Raw genomic sequence first — 19,782 nt, 5'->3', positions numbered from 1 at the left:
AAATAACACACGCTCCTCTGGGGAGCGATACTTTGGGAGAAGGAAAATTTGGTGTTGTAGCCTGGCTCTCCCTCAAGGGACCCGCTCTCCCGTTCTCTTGAGGGATTCTTCGTCTGTAAACTGGCTCACGTCTGCAAATGGTATGGAGAGCCACGGTTCTCTTAGCGCGACTCCAGGTAGCCTTTCTTGTACACATTCTGGAAGTGTGTGTAACAGAACGCTCACTAAGAAACGTCAAGTACGGAAAGCAAGGTAAATTTTACAGAAGCTGGCATTGACATTAGCCTGGACAAAAGGCCAGTGCACCATCTGATGTAAACAAGTGTCTTTAAAACTATTCCAAATCACATTTCTCCGTCCCTTCATTCCTCATTGCCTCTCAATGCTGTTATAACTTGGAAGGAAGGCTTGCATTATTCCCATCTGGGGCAGGAGGCGGGATTTTACCCATAGGCTTTGCTGGCACTGGTGGTAAGCAGTTTGGTGGTGGTATCAGGAGAGTTGTATGAGACTGGGATTGTTTGGAGCCCGAGGAGCAACTGATACTGAATGAATGTGCAGTGGAACGGGACATGTGCCATAGTGTGCACGTGGAGGTGAGAGGACAGCTTGCAGGAGTTGATTTCCTCCTACCACCAGGTGGGTTCTGGCTGTGAGACTCAGGTCAAAAGCCTTGGTGTCATGTACCTTTACCTCCTGAGGCAGCCAGACACATTGGAAAATATTGTGTGCCTGAATTTGTGTGTGGTGTGTGGGGTGTGTGTATGTGTGTGTTGTGTGTGTATGTATGTGTGTGTAGGTATGTGTGTGTAGGTATGTGAGTGTGTATGTATGAGTGTGGTGTGTGTATATGTGTGTGTGTATGTATGTGTGTTGGTGTGTGGTGTGTGTGTGTGTGTGTGTGTGTGTGTGTGTGTTTGTAAGCCAAAGGCTGAGCTCAGGAATCTTCCATCACGTTTCCACCTTATTCATTGCAGCAGGATATCTCAATAAAAGTCAGCTCACTCATACAGCTAGCCACACTACTCAGTTTGCTCTTGGGATCCTCTGTCCCTGCCTTCCAGAGCGAGAACTATAGACGAGACGCCATGCCCACAACAAGACCCATATGGTCCTCTTGCTTGAGGGTCAAGCACTTTTGCCACTCAGCCATTTCTCTAGCACCTGCTGCCTGGTATTTCATGAGAACGAGGAGTCGCTTAAAGCTCGTGTGCAATCTTGTTTATACTATATCTTTGACTTAAATTTTTAAATTTTGATAATTATATAATGAAATAGGATTATTGTAAAGTTTTATTAATTTTAACCAAAGGATTGATATATATATATGTGTCTTCTAAGTTTGTCTGTTGAGCAGCAAAGCAACCTTGGTAAGAGGTGGTCCCGCTAACAGGCATTAGGACTGTCCTCCTGAATAGACTCATGCTCTTATCAAGAGAGTCATTGGGTTGTAGAGAGAATGGCTTCCTGACTGAAGAATGGATTGCGTTTCTTGCCTTTCCATTCTCTGATCCTGACCTCTTTATATAATGTCTCTTTCATATTATAAAATAACAAGGAGATATTACCCAGCTCTTATAATTATGAGCTTCCAGAATTGTGAGAAATGCATTTCTATTTGTTGTAAGTTACCAAGGCTCAGATACTTTATTATAGCAGAAAAGGAGGGTCTCCACTGGAAATGAAGTTCTCTACTAACAAACTTTGCACTGAAGTGTGATTATTGTCACTGAAAAATTTCCCCAGGGTGCTGGAGAGATGGCTCCGTGGTTAAGGGCATTGGCTGCTCTCTCAGAGGACCCGGGCTGGACTCCCATCACCTACGTGGGACTCACAGTCACCTGCTGCTCTACTTCCAGAAGACCCAACAGCTTCTTCTGGTCTCCATGCATATTGCATGCACATGGTGATAGATGTACATGCAGACAAGGCACCCATAAACATACAGTATTTCTAAAGAATGAACAAGATTTGTCACAGTTATTTTCTTCATTATTTGTAACTTATATGGAACTGCTATTTTTGCAAACCACAGAAATGTATGATATTCCTTTTGCTCTCTGTTCAGCTGAATAGAATTATACTCAACTGACTATTTGCTTTCTTAATTTTTCTGAAATCAGTCCATAGTTTATATGCATAGAGGGGAAAAATATGCAGAGTTTTGAAATGCAATTTTTAGTTCACATAAAAATTAGGCTTCATAAATAGCAGCAAAGGAAAACGGAACATTAGTAGCAAAGCTACCCTTCCATTTAATGGTGTGATCTGTTCAATTTGGGGATCTTCAGAAGAAATTACTGGTTTTTAAATTAACTTTGTGCTTGATGAAAAGTCTTTATATAAAGTATTGTTACTTGGAGCTCAAATTTGGTGTTTTTGATTGCCAGTGTTTGATAAAATTTGGTGTTGTAAAAAGAAGAGTTTGGCCATTTTGAAGAAAAGAATGTTAGTGTTTTTACAGTCTTCTCTAGTTCACCTTATTAAAGGTAGGGACACAGGATTTGCTTTAGAATAGAGCAAACTTGCTTTATAAATAAAGACAGATTTAAATGCTCTATTTTGACAAACTCTCAATACCAAGGCAAGTATCTTCCCAGCATTCACTTCATTTTTAGAACTTTGAAGATGCACTTATGGCAGGTGACATTCTTGTTTTCTGACCTTCAGTAAGTTGAAAATTACTTTGCTAATTTTAAATTTGATGACATGCTACATTTCTGTTATATCCAAAATCCAACTAGAGGTACATTTTCCTTATTTGGATTAAGAACAGAATAAATCACCGGGGTGGTAGTGCTGGTGGTGGTGGTGGTGGTGGTGGTGGTAATGGTTATGTGTAAATAAATGTCTAAGCAGAGAGGCGTTGACTAGGCCGGCTCCACTACCCCTTGCACACACACAGCTTGTTAGTGTGCAATCAGGCACTGGAGTTGCCATGAACTCAGTGCTCAAGGAGCAGGTGGAGCAAGAGGATGAATCCCTGTGCAAAGTGGATCTGACAGCTTATCAGGCCATTGCACTGATCGCTAATCCATTTCGTTTGGCAACTTAATTTATCACACAGTTAGAGTTTTCATCCCATGGGCTTCCAGGTGGAAATTAATTCAGAAACGTGTCTGGCACGGCTGGGCTGAGGAACCCATGCTAAGCCTTGTAAGGACTCTTGGAAATAAGTGTTTAAATGCCTAAGTCAAGTTCCTCTTCTGATTCCACTGGTGTCTATCTAATTCTCCTCTAATAATATTTGGATTATATACAGAAAATTTATAAGATGGCCTTGTGACTATAGTTCTGTCTTGACTTATAAAGCAATCAGGAGTCTGGAACACATTTTGTGTCATTGAGAGCAAGAAATAATGAATTGAAGAACGTTCCCCAAAGCTAATAACTTTATACTTTCTGAGTTTTTACAAACTTTCTAAGTAAGTTCATCATTTTACTTAACATGGATTAAAGTAGTATTCTTTGGAAGTCAGGAAGACGTTTTTCCTGCCATTTAGCTTACATCACAACTTTGAAACTCACAAGGATGAGCTTCATTAAACGGACTTGGTTGAGGACCTGACTCTGTTTAAAATGAGAAACACTTTTTTTTTTTAACTTTTTGAAGATTTGATTTATAGTGCATAGAAAGTTAAATTGAATATTGATCCTTGAAAACCAAATATGTCCTGTAAAAAATGACAGAACAGAAGACCCCAACAGGAGATGGTAGAGTGACTGATATCAGAAGCCTGCGGGCTGGCACCTTCCCTGTATGTCATTTTCTCTGGGCATCTGCAGCTTGGAGAGGGTGTCAGGGGTGAAGTGTGAGGAGAGATTACTTGCACACGGGCATGAACTGTTACATTTTATAAGAAGATTGAAGGAAGCTGATAACAAATCACTTCTTAGAAGAAATTTGAAAAATGAGGAACGGGGTACAAGATCAATAAGATCTATGATATAACTCCAGGAAAGGACACAAGGGGATTTTTATAATTTCTCAGCCCCTGAAGCACCTTCAAAGAGAGGTTAAAGTCAGTGAAAAATAGTGAAGATGACAGAAACCCACAAAAATACATGGTGCTGTCATTGACTGGATATGCCACCCAAATTGTGCCTATCATTCTTGTGACCATGCGTATTAAAGTGATATCTGGATAATCTAGAGGGGCTCGGGGTGAATCAGCCTGGCATCGTGTCCAAATCCCCTCAGGCTCTCTGGCACTTTCCCCTGCACATAGTATAGCCCTGCAACCTGTCACTGAAGAAGCTGGCCTTTCATCTTTACTTTCCAAGGACAATGGTTATGAGTCCAGTGTTAGCCAAAAGGAAAATTGGGTGAGTGCTACAAGAGCAGTAACTGCACCACAGTGTGGTATGCGCCAGAATCAGAGGCTGCTGCTCCTGGTGGGTGTAATAATGATGATTTCTAGGCATGAAGAGGGAATCTCCCAAAAGAGAGCCATTGCGCTTTATATCATTTTGTTAAAATAAACAATTGACTGTAACTTTTTAGTGATTGATTGAGTGTCACACTATGTAAAACCTCTGCTACTGTTGATTTAAGTACCAGAAAGAGGACAGAGATCTTATCTAGCTCTGTGTTCTCTTTTGGGTTTAGACACACGGTTTCTCTGTGTAGCTCGGGCTATCCTGGAACTTACTCTGTAGACCAGGCTGGCCTTGAACTCAGAAAGAGATCTGTCTGGGGCCTCTGCCTCCTGAGTGCTGGGGCTAACGGTGTGCCCCACCCCACCTTTTGGTCTCCCTCTCCTTCTCCCTCCCTGCCCCCCTCTCTCTTTCTTTTTTTTTCAAGACAAGGTTTCTTTGTGTGGTCTTGGCTGTCCTGGACTTGATTTGTAGATCAGGCTGGCCTTGAACTCACAGAGATCCTCTTCCTCCCTGAGTGCTGGTAAACAGGTCTGTGCCATCATGCCTGGCAGAGCTTTTGGTTTTCAACTAGCTTTTAGTTCAGAAGAAGAAACTTAATATAAAAATGATCTGGAGACTGATAGAGGCACTTCACTGAAAAAGCAATATGTTCAGCAGTTAGACGATCATTTTGGTTTTTAATTCCACTTCAAATAGTTTCAGGGGTTTAAGAGTGAAATTGAGATTTGTATATATATTTCCAGTGCTACATTATATGTTGCCTCATGGTAAGAACTGAAGAAAAAAGCAAGAAAAAAATTAAAAATAGAAATGTACAAATTGCAGTGATTTTGAATTTTTTTCTGAAGAAACTTACCACCTAATAGGTTTGTGTCTCTTTGAATTACTGAGCATGCAAGCATTATACTTCAGGCACAAGCAGGCTTCCCTGGTAGTGAGGCAATGTGTGTCTCTGTAGATGCCTGGCCCCTGTGTGGAGGGATTGACCAGGCTGCTTGACTTGTGATTGGCGATAAAATCTGAGAATGGGGAGGGTCTCATTTGATAGCCTGGCAAGACAGCTGCTTGGGAGCTTGGCAGGTCTTATTCTGCCAGGGACAAGATGGAGATGGAGGTGAGAGACTTGAGACAGTAAACTCTTCTCATCTTGACAAGCTGAGGGAGGCTTCTACAGTTGACATAGAGGATTTTGTTTTCTCCACTGTTACTAAAGTGACGTCAGCCGAATGACATGCTCATTTCCCTGTGGTGAGTTTCAGACCTGGAGTGTTCTGAGAGCAGTTATGCTACTCATTTAGGAACTCCAGTGCACTGTATTGTAACCCACAGCTGGCACTTAAGAGGTGCTTATAAGATCAGTGAATAAGTTGTTTCCAATAATCAGGGCTTTTGGTTAGAATGTACTAAATAGAATCAAACGGAAGATTTGCTACTAATTAGTTTAGCAAAGCTATCCTAATTTGCATACTTGCTTACTTAATTTTATTGCATTTAGTCTAAGTATATATGCCCCTCTTCTCTTCTCTTCTCTTCTCTTCTCTTCTCTTCTCTTCTCTTCTCTTCTCTCTTCCTCTTCCTCCTCTTCCTTCTTCTTCTTCCTCCTCCTCCTCCATATGTGTGAGCACATATATGACTTGCAGGAGTCAGTTCCCTTTGTAGGTGCTGGGGATTGAACTCAGGTCACTAGGTGACAAATGCCTTTACTTTCTGAGCCACCCCACTTGTCCTAATATGTTATTATGTTTTTGTTTGTTAGTTTGTTTGTTTGTTTTTGAGACGAGGCCTCGTCATGTTGTGTAGACTGGCCTTTAGCTGCCGCTACTCCTGCCTCAGCTCCTGAGGGCCAGGGTTACAGGAATGTGCTATCTTGCCAGGCGATTTGATCATTTATTAAAGCAGCATCTGCCCCTTCTCATTTAATAGTTCTTCGGAAGCACAAATAATATAAACAAAACAAAGTAGGAAAAGATTATTGATTACTTTTTAACATGTGTCTCTAAGCAATTGTAATATTTGCATGTTTTATGTTTAAAGACCAGACCTGATTTATTATGCTCAATTTTCACTTAGCATCAACATTTTTTCATGTAGTTTTATGCAGCTCATAACTACAGTTTTAACTAGTTAATAGTATATTATTTGCTTTCCATTTTCCTAGTGCCCTCCTTCATCTTGCTAGTAAATTTTCACTTGCCTTTCGTGTTTCTACTTACCTTGCCAGGCGTCCCTCATTTCTGTTGAGCTTTATGATCAAAATGCTTTGCATATACAGTAGCTACAGAATTCTTGACACAACCTTTTGAATTTTATGAACATTATGGCAAACGAGGTGCATCTGAGCATGAATTATACCACCCTGCACCCCGATCCTAAGTCTCTGGCAGTCACGTAGTAGGCAGCATATGTGCAGAGGGCAGATAGCATTCTGAGGTCTAGGGATGGAAGGACAGACGAGGCTTGCTTTCTGGGTTTAATATTTAAAACAGCAGTGCGAGACTGCTAGTGGTAGATATGCTCCCCCTGTCTTCCCTTACCCGGTTTGTGTGTTTCATTCTGATACGATTTCATTTGCTTTCTCACTCAGTAGCTCAGGCTCACCTGGGACTCACCCTGCCTTGGTGGTCACAGTGTCCGCTACCACATCTAGCTGAATCTCTTTTTTTTTTTAAATGACCTGTTTTAATTTTATTTATTTATTAAATTTGTTCACTTTACATCCTGATTATAGCCCCCTCCCTCGTGATGTCCATGTCAGGGTTAGTCCCGACTCTCCATGTTATGGGACCCACAAGGAGATTGGGCTGCTTATCAACTACATCTGAGCAGAGGGTCTAGGTCCTCACCATGCATGGTCCTTGGATGGTGCATCAGTCTCTGCAGCACCTCCATCCTCTGCCCAGGTTTGTTGGCCCCATTCGTCTCCTTGTGGAGCTCCTGACCCCTCCAGGGCTCTCTTTGAGCTCTGCCTGTGGTAATAGGAAAATCCAAATGACCGTGACCCTGGTTTTTACAGACTCACACTGTTTATTCCTTACTAGTTTTCATGTTTCCAGGAACGATAGGCTAAGGAGTACTAACATGTTCATAGTGCTTGAGTTTTCTTAGTGAATTATTTTCCAAAAGTTTCTTTTCCTTCCTACGGACACTGCTTTCCTCTGCCACTTGCTTATTTCTATTTGGTAACCTGAAACTTATTTTTCACCAAATTGTGTAAGTTTCTGTTGTAGGCAGAGTTCCAAGATGTGCCTAAGAGTGCCTTCATTTCCCCCTCTGTATATGGACTCTTAGAGGCTGCTGGAATTATAAACTTGATAACCTTATTCCCATGGTGTATGTATGTATATGTGTGTGTATGTGTGTGTGTATGTGTGTGTGTATCATCTAGTTTGTTTTGTTATGAGTTTTACGTGTATCAAAATTATGCTTTTTAATTTTTAGTTAGAAATTGTCAAAATATACTCTTTTATTCTGTGTTATGCATTCATGCATGCATATTCAAAGTTTGTGTGTGTGTGTGTGTGTGTGTGTGTGTGTGTGTGTGTGTGTGTACATGTTCATTATAGGACAGCTTGTGGAAGTGTGTTCTCTCCTCCCACCATGTGGATGCTGGAATTGAACTTAGACTATCAGGCTTGGTATCCTGTTCCTTCACATGCTGAGCCACCTCACTAGCCCTCCTTTATTATTTTTGAGACAAAGTCTTCTTATGTATCTCAAGCTGGCCTTGAACTCACAATCCTTTACTGTAGTGTTTTGCATGCTGAGATTATAGTCATGCCCACAATGCTCACCCAAACTCTATAATTTTATATGATTAAGTCTGCTGATATTTTTATTCCTAGTATTTGCTTGAGTTAATATTTTTTTGAAAGATAGGGTCTCAGTCTGTATAGCCGACACTGTTTAGAGACTCACTGTGTAACTCAAGCTGGCCTCTAACTGACGGCAATCCTGTTGCCACAGCCTCCCATGTCCTGGGTTCCACAGGTTTGAGTCCATGGCCAAAGACTGGAGTGGCTGGAATCTGTCGCTGGCATCCTTGTTGTGAGTGCTGTGTAGCTTTACAGCCTGAGCAATGGCCCTGCTGCTGCTTAGCCAGCAAGACATAGAATCATCTTTGGAAGAATGTCAGAATTTCTGTCTCATCAAAGTTTCCTCTTTGACGTATGAATGGAAACGACCGATCTTATACATGCTGCCTCAGTGCAGGGTGGCACCCTGTAACCGCCGTCACCCTCCTTTTTCCTGGACACTTGAGGACGAGGTCCTCCACACTGGGTTTTATCCCACTCTTCTTCCAGATTCTCTGGACGCATAGACATGGTTCATGGTGTGTCCGCATGAGTGTTGTTCCGGGCTCACATGGATTTCTGTAAGAGCCATCTATGAAAGTAAACATTTTCAGTTTTCATCCCTCAGTCTAGTATTGGACTCAAAAGCATCACGATAACTGCTTGTCAGACCTCCATGCTATTGATCATGGTTGATGTTTCATGCATTTCTGGAACATTCCTAGACTGATGTTAAAAGAAAAACCTTAAATGAGGGAATCCTCGTAATGGTGGATCATTTGTTCTTTTAACTTATAAATGTTTAGGAATTACTACAACCTTGTTAGCTTTGCTTCTTGTTTGGCCCTTTATGTTAAAATCTTCGGTGTTACAATCGATATCATATGTTGATTTTTTCTTGCTTGGCTTAATAAGAGTCTTTAGGTTTTAGATAAGTAAAACTAGCAGTTCTGATGAATTTGAGACATTATTTTGAGTTTTGTAACATAAATGTATGATATATTGTTCAAATATGGTATCATTTCTATTAGAACTTCAGCATTGAGATAATGTGAAAATGAGAAAACTCTAATTATGATCCTGCCAGGCGTGGGTAGTCATTATGTATAGATTAGCAAGTTAAATGATTCTGTCATATGGTGTCATAGTTTTAAACACTGGAAAGAACTGAGAGGTAACCAAGGGCAGATGCCTGGCGTTATAGACTGGGAACTAACTGTCGAGTATGGAGGTAGCATACTCAGTAGTATCATACAGGCCATGTGGAGCAGAACTCTGGGCCTCCTGATCCCCATGGCCCTCCAGATTCTGTTCTGTGTGCAACTTTACCATGTTTGATAATTATATAGAAATGTTGGTGTATGCTTCACAACAAGAAATTGATACGCAGGGTGGATTTGGGATGGTTTCTTATACTGAGACAATATGGCCTCTGTTAAAATAGTTGGTGAACTTTCTGTCTTTTGAAGTCCTTGACTGCATAGTAACGGGAAGCTTAGACTGCAGTGTTATACTTTGGTTAAATTGGGATATTTGGAAATTTGGAAAATGTACTGTTATTGAGTGGTTTTGGGTTGCCATTGCATAGAGAAAGGACGCACTCTTGCAGTTACTTGTCCTGCTAACTCTCTTCCCTGGTGCTAAGGAACTGAACATAAGGCTTTGTGTATGCTCAGCATATGTGCTACCCCTGTCCTACATTCTTAGCCTCTGCACAGTAAAGAGGTATTGATCTTTTGTTTGCCTAAAAACATCTTAGTTGTTAAATTCTCTTAAATTTATATATTTAATTAATTAATAAGCATATACTTCTGGTTTTCATTTCTTTTATATTGAAATCTGAAACTGATATCAGAATTACTTCAATTACTGCCGGTTTTAAAGTTGGATTTCATTGTAATTCAGGGACATAGATGACTCCTTTCCCCCTTTCACTCCTTCCCATTGTCTAACAGACATGTTTTCTATGATATGCATAATGTTACAGAGGCCATCTAGGATTATCCTATTCTCAGCAACTTTAAACTCTGTTGTTCTTTTGTCTACTCTCAGAAAATTTGCAAATGATATAACGGTCTTCACGTTTTGCAATTACTGCAGTAGTTTATATTTGGATTCTCTCTGTTTCTTAAATGTAACTATTGGAGAAGAGAACTCATCCTCATACTTAACACAGAGATATCAAGAGTCTGAGAACCATTGTTCAGAGCAAGTCTGACAAGGCGCGCATACAGGGCCCAGGCTTTTATACACAGTGGCTGTAGAAATACTGCACCTACGGTGACAACAAGGAGGTGCTTCTGGAGTGTCATTCTTGTTGGCCACTCTCCTGCTCAGCCCATTGGCCTCCCTGTATCAATTTTCAGTCTTTTTCCTTTATACCACAGACATAGAATATCTCACTGGATGAGATCTGTTCCAAGGTCTCCAGAGGTGAGCCACTTAGATCTTGTTTGTCCACTCCCCAACCCCCCATGAGGAAACGTGAGATGAGCTGCTCAGCTCTGAAGGTTGTCAGGACACGTGCTGGAAGTTCTCCTGATGGCGAGCACTTTCTCCACCACTAGGAACAGCACATATTCGGACAGAACAAATGCATAGGGGGGAGCTTGTGTAGAAATAATGTACAACTATTTAATAATTGCGTCTGTTCCTTTCTCACTTTTGTAATTTCATTCCTCCATCTTAGGTTCCAGCTCCTTCCCTTCTCTCCTAGTGCAGCTTTCCTTGTTCTAAGAAACCTCATCATTGCTAGTATTGCCCCATCCTTGACACCAGCTCCATGCTTTCCTGTCACCTTTATAGCCTCTGACAGCTCGTCCTTGTCAGAGAATATTTCAGCTTCCTCAGATACCATCTTATTGAAAGTGTTCTAAAACAGTAGAGTTTGGGGAGCAAAAAACAAACAACAAAACCAAACTCTGAATCCGAATGTAGAAGGAATTATCAGTGGTGAAGAATGGTAACTTTCCACCTGCTGACTGCATAGCCAAGTCCAACCAATGGTGATAAGGATTTGTGTCAGGTCTATGGTTAAGCAAGACAGGGAAAGGAGGAGATGAGGAAGAAAAGTTGTCTTAGTTTGCTTCTATTGTTGTGATAAACACCGTGACTAAAACCAGCTTGGGGAAGAAAGGGTTTATTTGGCTTTCATATCCCCAATCATAGTCCACTGAGGGAAGCCAAGCCAGGAAGGAACTCAAACTGGTCAGGAACCCCGAGGCAGGAGCTGATGCTTACTGGCTTGGTCCTCACAGCTTGTGAGGTGCTTTCTTATAGAACCCAGCACCACCAGCCCACGGATGGTAGCATCCATAGTGAGCTGAGCTCTCCCACATCTATGTCTACCAAGAAAATGCCCCTTCCCTCCCAACCCCCCAGGACAGTCTTAGTGAAGTATTTTCTCAATTAAAGTTCCCTCTTCCCACAGGGCCCTAGCTTGTATCAAGTTGGAAAAACACTAACAAGCGGCAGCTGTACAACCTAAGAAACAAAATGTATGCCTGTGGCCAGAATTGGAGATAAATTTGCCTCAGATTTGTTACAGATTAGCAGTTGCCTGAAGGGATCCTGACTTTTCTTCAGTCCTATTTCTTCTCAGAGAGCTGTAGTTTTCTTTCTTATTACTTTTATACATGCATAATTTTTGAGGAAAAAAAGAGAGATACATTGTAATTCCATTTTTTCCCTCCTTTTTGTTTGACATCTTTCTCTATTCCAGAAAACAAAGCACAATACTTAGAGCATGATCTGTTTCTACAGTTTGTACAAATTGAACATAAAGTAGATTTGAGGCCTTCTGCATGTGTAACTGAAATGTGGCCATACTAAAAACACTTCATTGAATGATTCTTGGGATGAGTATCAAACTTTTTTTTTCTCGTCATTAAAAAAGTATTTGAATTGTAAGTTCATGACGTTATGCCACGGCTCCCATTAGAAGTAGCATGTAAAGTGTCACTTCCTACTCTGTCGTTCATCCGCTAGGACTCAGGGTCTGCTAGGGATGTAATGGGCTAGTGTGGCCCTCCTTTACTACCTACGCCTGAGACGTCAGCAGAGGCTCTAAAACCTCTGTTATTCTTGTTTCTGTGTTCTCATATGTAACAACGCCATTGCCTAATTTGTCACTTTTTGAAACTTCTTTTGTAAGCCTTAGATCTAAAATGAGAGAGAGAGAGAAAGTGGGGCAGGGGGGGGGGACAGACAGACAGACAGACAGACAGACAGACAGACGGACGGACTGACTATAGTCACATTGTAACCAGCCATAATTTGATACTACTGCTGCATATACACTAAGGTGATAAAGGGGAGTGGAGCTAGAATAGTAGTGTTGGGGCAAACAAAAGAACAAGAGAAAATTCACTTATTTTAATTGAAAGGTGATGTTATGAATATGAGAAATATTACTATGTGAGCACAATTCAGCTGGGTCCCCAAAGTCTATCAAAAGGAAGGTTTTCTTACATTATTAGTGATGGCTCTAATTGGGAGGTAAGAAAAGCAGTAAAAAGTAGGTGGCACAAACAGAGGGCAAAATGTTTTACTCTGACACTTAAATCAGAAAAATGCCTACATTTACCATAGAATGGGTGGTATATTCTTACCATTTTCATAGCCTGAAATGAAACAATAATATTTTAGGTAGTTTATGACTAATACATTAGCAGGCCTTCTCAATTATTATATATGGTTTATGTCCTACATTTTCATTTGAGCTAAATAGAACAAACTGGAATACATTGTGTTTGGAGATAATGAATAATGTTTATGGATACTTTGAGTAGAACATTCATTTTTTACAGCTTTATTTTTAGTCATGTGCATTCCTACTTGTTTTTACCTGCAGCACTTGTATACAGTTGCCAGAAATATTGATACAGGTGGTTGTGAGCCACTCAGTGTGTGTGCTGCGACTTGCACCCAGTTTCTCCTCAAGAGGAGCAAGTGCTCTTAACCAGTGAGCCATCTCTCTAGCACCAAGTAGAATCTCAATGGAAAGTTTCCTTTAGAGAACTGTGTTGTTTAAATTTTATCTTCAAGATCTGTAAATATAGCTGTAAATATAATGGTGCCATGCCTGTAACCCCAGCATTCAGGGAGGTAGATCTCTGTGAGCTTGAGACCAGCCTGGTCTACAGAACGAGTCCAGGACAGCCACAGCTACACAGAGAAACTTTGTCTTGAAAAACAAAATCTGTAAATATGGGAACCTTGAAATGCTTTAATGTTTCCACATCAGATAGTATTTATAGCTTCCTTAAAATGTATACTGTTCCTTTGGGCAGGGCATGAAGAGTTTCTTTCATAAGCTTCTGTTGAGCTTTAAAAAAATCTAGGTAGTGACACTATTTGGCTTTTAAAATCTAAGTAGTGACACATTTGAAATGAAGCATTTTTTTTATCTTGTTTAAAGTAAAAACATTTTAGAATCTTCATCTGTTGACCATCAGTCAAATAGCAAAACCACCTAAACTCACTCAAAGCAAGCTAGATTAGCTTGTGTGTATCTTTATGTACGTTAAATGACATTTGCTTATGAGAACTCATTCAAATGCATATTTGCAAGAGTAGTACACTTGTCTGCAGCATTTCTGTCTTAGTGATTTGGTGAGACAATATCAGGAAATATGAATTTGTATTCCACTTTAAGCCCAGCTAGGTTTTGATTATTCGCACTCGGAAGGAAAACATCATATGTAGACTCCTAAGAGTGTGTTGAACAAAAACTCAATTTATTGCATGAGAGGTATCTTGTCAGTACATTTGGATAGGTATGCACTTCATGCCCTTTGATTTTATTGACATCTTTTGAGTTTTAAGTAAATATTGAAATGTACTTTGTTGACTTCAGTTGTGTCTATCCATGTCTCTCTCTCTCTCTCTCTCTCTCTCTCTCTGTGTTTATGTACATGTGCATCTGTGTGGTTTTATTCTTACTATTTTAGATTTTAGGTTTCATTCTCTTAAAACATAGAGCCCTCTACTAGAGCACTTGTTTCTCAAATATGGCTGTCATAAAAACAACTCATTAGAGGGCTGGAGAGATGGCTCAGGGGTTAAGAGCACTTGTTGCTTTTTCAGAGGACCAGTATTCAGTCCCCAGAATTCATATGGTAGTTCACAACTATCCACAGCTCCAACTCCAAGGCACCTAGTATCATTTTCTGGCTTCTGTAGTCACAGGCACACATGTAGTGTGGATATACATGTAGGCAAAACACTCATACATAGAAAATATACAATATTAAAAATAAACAACTCATTGAACAGATACGTTCTAGCCAATAGTTAATATTCTTTTACAGCCTAAAAAGACGCATTTATTAATTATGAGCCCACTTACATTTCACTTTTTTTTTTTTTTGAGACAGGGTTTCTCTGTGTAGCCTTTGCTGTCCTGGACTCACTTTGTAGACCAGGCTGGCCTCGAACTCACAGTGATCTGCCTGCCTCTGCCTCCTGAATGCTGGGATTAAAGGTGTGCGCCACCACGCCTGGCACATTTCACTCTTAAAAGGAGAACTTTATGGGGACTGAGATGATAGGTCAGTAGGTAAAGCGCTTGCTGCGGAAGTATTAGAACTAGGGAGTATTCGAACCAGCACTTCTGTAAAAAGCTAGGCAAGATGTGTCTATAGTCTCAGATCTGCTGAAGTGGAGATGGGCAAGTACTAGGGTCTTCCTGTCCAAACAATGAGATCCAGGATTAGCAAGAGACCCTGTTTCAAAAAAATTAGAGGAAGACACTGGATTTGGTCCTCTGCATGACTTCACACAGTCATGCAGGCAAATGTGACCCCACAGATGTATAGCACGTGTGTATACTATGCATACACAGTCAGGAAATAGCTTCAAGCAAGCTGATTACATTAGTCAGGGCCCTTCAGATAATCAGAGCTAATACACACGTGTATCTGTGGATTCACTACATGGCTAATGTGATTATGGCAGCTGACGGGTTTCAAGATCTATTGTTAAAAAACTGGGAGACCCTGGGGAGTCCTTGATACAGTCCTAATCCAAAGGCTGGTCGGCTTGAGAGCCAGGAAGAGCTCATGTTTTAGTTTGAATTTCAAGGTAATCAAGTAGTAATCAGTCTCTTATTTCAGGAAGGTTAGCCTTTTCTATGCAAGCCTTCAGCTGATTGGATGAGGCCTTTTCTCTCTACGGAGAAGAGTCTGTCTGCTTTATTCACTCTATTAGTGTCAATCCTAATAACATCAGAAAGCATCTTCACAGAAATGTCTGGACTAATTCTTGACCAAATTTTAGGGCATCTTATGGCTCCATCAAACTGATATATGAAATTACCTATCATGGTTATCTACTTAAAATTTCTTAATTGTTCTAGTTTGAGGGATTTGTTTTCCTCCTTTAAGGCCTCAATCTTTTTCATAACCTCAGATATGAAATCCTTCTCTTGTGTGTCAGCTGTGATAGTATCTCCAGGCCTTGCCGTGGTGGTGGGGCTGCTGGTTTCTGGTGGTATCAAATGGTCCTGGGGGTTGTTGCTTGTGCTCTTACGCTGACCTCTTCTCATTGTGATGTCTCTGGTTGGAGTGTGTGCCCAGTGCCTGCTTAGACCTCAGAACTTTCTGTGGCTTTTCTGGGTGACCTGAGGTCAGATCCACTTGTGATCCCGACTATGATGTCTGCTCGGTGCTAGAACCCACAGATGCTGGTGATTTTGCCGATGATGCTCCAACAGTATAGAGAGTGTTGGGTGACTGTACAGGCAGCAAACTGTCTCTGACATTTTTTTCATTTTGGAAGCTGCTAACTTGCACTTCCAGTTCACTCTTGTAATTAAAGCTTATTCCTTCTCAAGTCTCTGATGGGGTTGAAGACCAGATAGTTTAGTCTTACAATTAAGCTCAGTTGTTTATGGGTTAAGATGTTTTTAGGTCTAGATAGATGTTTTAAGTTAATAGAGATGAGATATAGATTATTGATTTTCATTCAGAATTTTAGACTCACCAAGATAGGAAAGATGTTTACTTCAAGTTTGCCAAATACAATAGCCAAATCATTACAAATGTAACATTTATATAATTCCTGATTGTTTCATGGTTCTTTCTGCTGTGTGTAGTTTATTTTATTAATGTGTAATAATGTAAATGTATATGTTAAAAATATAATAAAAATTATTAATTGCACAGTTTAAATGGACTCATGCTGTTATTATCTTTGATACTTAACAATAACATTCTAGTAAGGTTATCAATAATGAAAAGTCATCTTGAGCCTTAATATAAATACTCGTGAACTCTGATTATTTATAAATTTATAAATGTACTCCTAATCGAAATTCTAAAGTCAAACTAGTGCTGAGATGGTATACTAAAATTATGTAATGTTATTTTGACTATGTAATGTACATAAGGCAGATGTGAAATGCAAATGAATTTTATGCTTTGATTTGGTCCCAATTCCAAGGATATCTCATTATGTGTATAAAAATATTCCAAAGTTAAAAAAAACTCACCATTCTGACAAATCCCTGATTTTAAGCATTCAGATAAAAGACAATTTCCTGCATTTTCGTAGACCCTGCAACTACTAGGGTAAGCAAAATAAAGTTGCTCCCCTCCACTATAACTTACACACTAATGATAACGACAGATAACATCCAAGAGTTGAAGATATGTTAAAGTATCAGGTAATAGTGAGAGAAGTTAAGCAAGGTGGAAGATAGTGCATGAGCTGAAGGGTGAGTGAAGTGGAGAAATCACACCTCACTAAAATTTCCATCAGGGTTGAAGAGTTGTGCTTCTGTTTTTGTGCTTAACAGTCTTTAATTAAAACACAAAAGTCCAGTACAAACTGCTCACAGAACTTGGGATTTGTTATTTTAAAAACAAAACAGTGGGAGAAATGAAAAAAAAAATGATCTCTCCACTCTTCAGGAGCTTGCACAAAAAGGCCCAAAGTCAGGGCCATTGCGGAGCCATTCAGCTGCCCCCTTAATCTCTCAGCCCCAGTGGCCTACCTCCATTCCGTAGTCTCAGTTCATGTTCCTGAGTGAAGCCTGTCCAGTCAGCTCTGATTATATAACCCTTTAAAAATACTTAGTACCAGCTTGCAGCCTATAATGCCAGACACATCCCAACTGCTTCAGTAAGCACTTCTTTTTAAAACAAGGCAGGGTGTGTGTGTGTGTGTGTGTGTGTGTGTGTGTGTGTGTGTGTGTGTGTGTGTGCGTGATGTTACTCATAGAAAGCAATTTTTGCCTGCAGATACAGTCCTAGAAATAGCACATGCTATTAAAAGGCCGAAGAACTTTCATGTCTTCACATTGAAATATCTAATCTGATGTGTGCAGAAGTGTGAACCAAAAAAACCAAACCAAAACAAAAAACCAAAAAAAAAACAAAAACAAAAACAAAACAAAAAACATGCTAAAGATCATTGTTTTAACTTTTTCTGTTTATTTAAATCACAGTAAGAAAAAATGGTACAGTTTTGAAATTGAGTGGCACAAGGTGCACTACTATGATTTCTTAGACTTTGGTCTCTTCTCTTCTTGAATGAAGGGTATACTGTGTAGACATCTGTCTTAGGGTCCTTCTTCCAACAAATGATTTTTTTCCTGCATGTTTGATGAGGTAGGCCATTTTTCTCCATGTGTTAGGGCTCTCCATCATACATGCCAGTGCTATTTTCAAGCGACCTCAGCACAGGTGGAACCAGTTTAACTTTCCGAAATTTGCCTCCTTTTCTTTAGTGTTGGTCTGGTTGGAAATGTAGGCAGATAGTCTGGAACCTTCTGGTGCCTTGCCGTGGGGACTGACAGCATGGCCTTGGAGTCGGGAGGGCAAGTTTGAACCTGACTCATTTTGCTTAGCTTAAATGATGTTAAGAGCTTGCCATCCTTGTCCTCCAGTCCCAGGGTGCTCCTGCTATGTGTTTCACCGTGCACATGCTGGGATTTGCTGTCTTGGCTTAGAATTTCTCCTTTGTAATAACGTAAACTCCCTGGGCTCTCTGATGACCTTCTCAGTGACAAATTTCCTCTGGCTCCATGAGCACCTGGCCCTGCTCCTAGGCAGTTGCCAAGCACTAGCCTGTGCCAAGATCCCGGTTTCTTAAATTTCTGAATTCTTTATAGTAGATGTGGGAAGTTCCTACCTTGTGATGCCTCAACTTATGTTTCTTACTAATTTATGATAGTGTGAAAGTAATAAATTTAGCAGACACTTACTTACAATTCTACTATTTGGTCTTTTCCAGGACTAGCAGTATGAGGTACCCCACTTCGCTCCCTCGCTGGCAGCAGCAATGGGCTGAAGCGTTCAGCCATCTACACAGGCACAAATAAAGAATACCAGAGAGGCAACCTTGTGTCTAAACTGTGGTGTTTGGTAGGATGGGCGCATTAAGTCCGGTCTGGGCTGCTAGTGTTCTTAGTTGTGATCTTTTATTGTGACACAGGCTCTGTGAGCTAGAGAGCAGCTGGGATGATGTCCCACTCAGTCTCCCTTTCACGGAGATTTTGTCTTCACCACTGGGAACACACCACGAGGAACTGACCCAGCTGCTGAGATTCAGCATGGGAGTATAACTCTTTCCCAGTTAGGATTGCTGTCTTGACTGGTTGTGATGTGACTATTATGCTCTGGCCACCTTGGCCAGATTAGGGACAACTATGAAGGATGATCTAGATTCTGCGTTCCTATGGAGTCACCCAGGAATTTTTCTAGATGTGTGTTGCAGTCCAGACTTGCTGTCTTCCCTTCCCTCTCCATAGGTTTGATCCCAAAGCTAGTCCTAAGTCTACAATTCTGCAGGCTTACCTTGGAGAAGATGTCTGTTTTCCTGAGAACCCAGTGCTAAATGTTAAGTTTTCTGAGCATAGACCTTATTTATGATTTTAACTTAACGATACTTGGCAGCCTGTTTCATATCAAGCCAGAATTTGAATTTGACAGAACCTTAGACATTGATTCAGACCTTAATTTTCTGAATAATAATCTGGAAATGGATTTTGACTTAAAACACTTGTTGGAAGTTGCTAAAGAAATTTTATTTTCCCCTATTTTTTCTTATTATTTCACTAAGAGAAACAGCAGCAGTTGGTCTTCATGCTCCAAGGTGTTAAAGGAGTCTAATGTGTTCAATTATATTTAACTAGAGTCTGGTCAGCAGTAACGTCTTTTTCGTTTATGAGGAGAATGACAAAAACTCATATCAATAAGTAGAGATGTTTAAAAACTCTCTGTGCTGTGAAATGGATAAATCACTTTATAATTTATTCTATTGATGCTGTCTGTTTTCATCAATTAGGTAAGAAATACAAAATTCCCATGGGAGCAAGAGTAACAGTTACACATAAAATTAATGAAGGGGTTGAAGCAAATGTGTTTTATCATTTCATTGTTTCATATAATGAAAAAATAGTATGTGATATAAAGTTTTATTTGCTGTGTAATTGATATTATTCATAAATTATCTTGTTCTTTCTATATTGAGAAAGATATGAATAATTTTATAGTGTTATCCATTAAAGTACATCATCATTAATGTTTCTCAAATCTAATTCAGAAGAGATTATATGTAAAGAAAATACATATTCAAAATATGTTACGAATACAGAGCAGCAGTGAAG

The 19,782-nt window shown here is 40.1% G+C and overlaps 1 protein-coding gene across 8 annotated transcripts in view; it reads left to right on the top strand.

Moving 5' to 3' along the window:
- Positions 1–19,782, top strand: part of MACROD2 (mono-ADP ribosylhydrolase 2) — a 1,913,815-nt gene that overhangs the window by 74,690 nt on the left and 1,819,343 nt on the right. Inside the window, exon 4 of one of the 8 annotated variants that reach the window (XM_084774714.1) lies at positions 18,408–18,517. The exons of the other annotated variants lie outside the window; for them this stretch is intronic. Coding sequence (XP_084630840.1) covers positions 18,408–18,421 — 14 coding nt within the window. The 3' untranslated portion in view covers positions 18,422–18,517. Of the gene's footprint in view, positions 1–18,407; positions 18,518–19,782 lie in introns of those variants that run through there. 8 annotated transcript variants of the gene reach the window in all.

Source organism: Acomys minous (assembly GCF_964271855.1).
Source record: "Acomys minous genome assembly, chromosome: 3".
Lineage (NCBI taxonomy): Eukaryota > Metazoa > Chordata > Mammalia > Rodentia > Muridae > Acomys > Acomys minous.
Note: the sequence above shows the minus strand (reverse complement) of the source record. Positions and strands in the feature narration are given on the sequence as shown.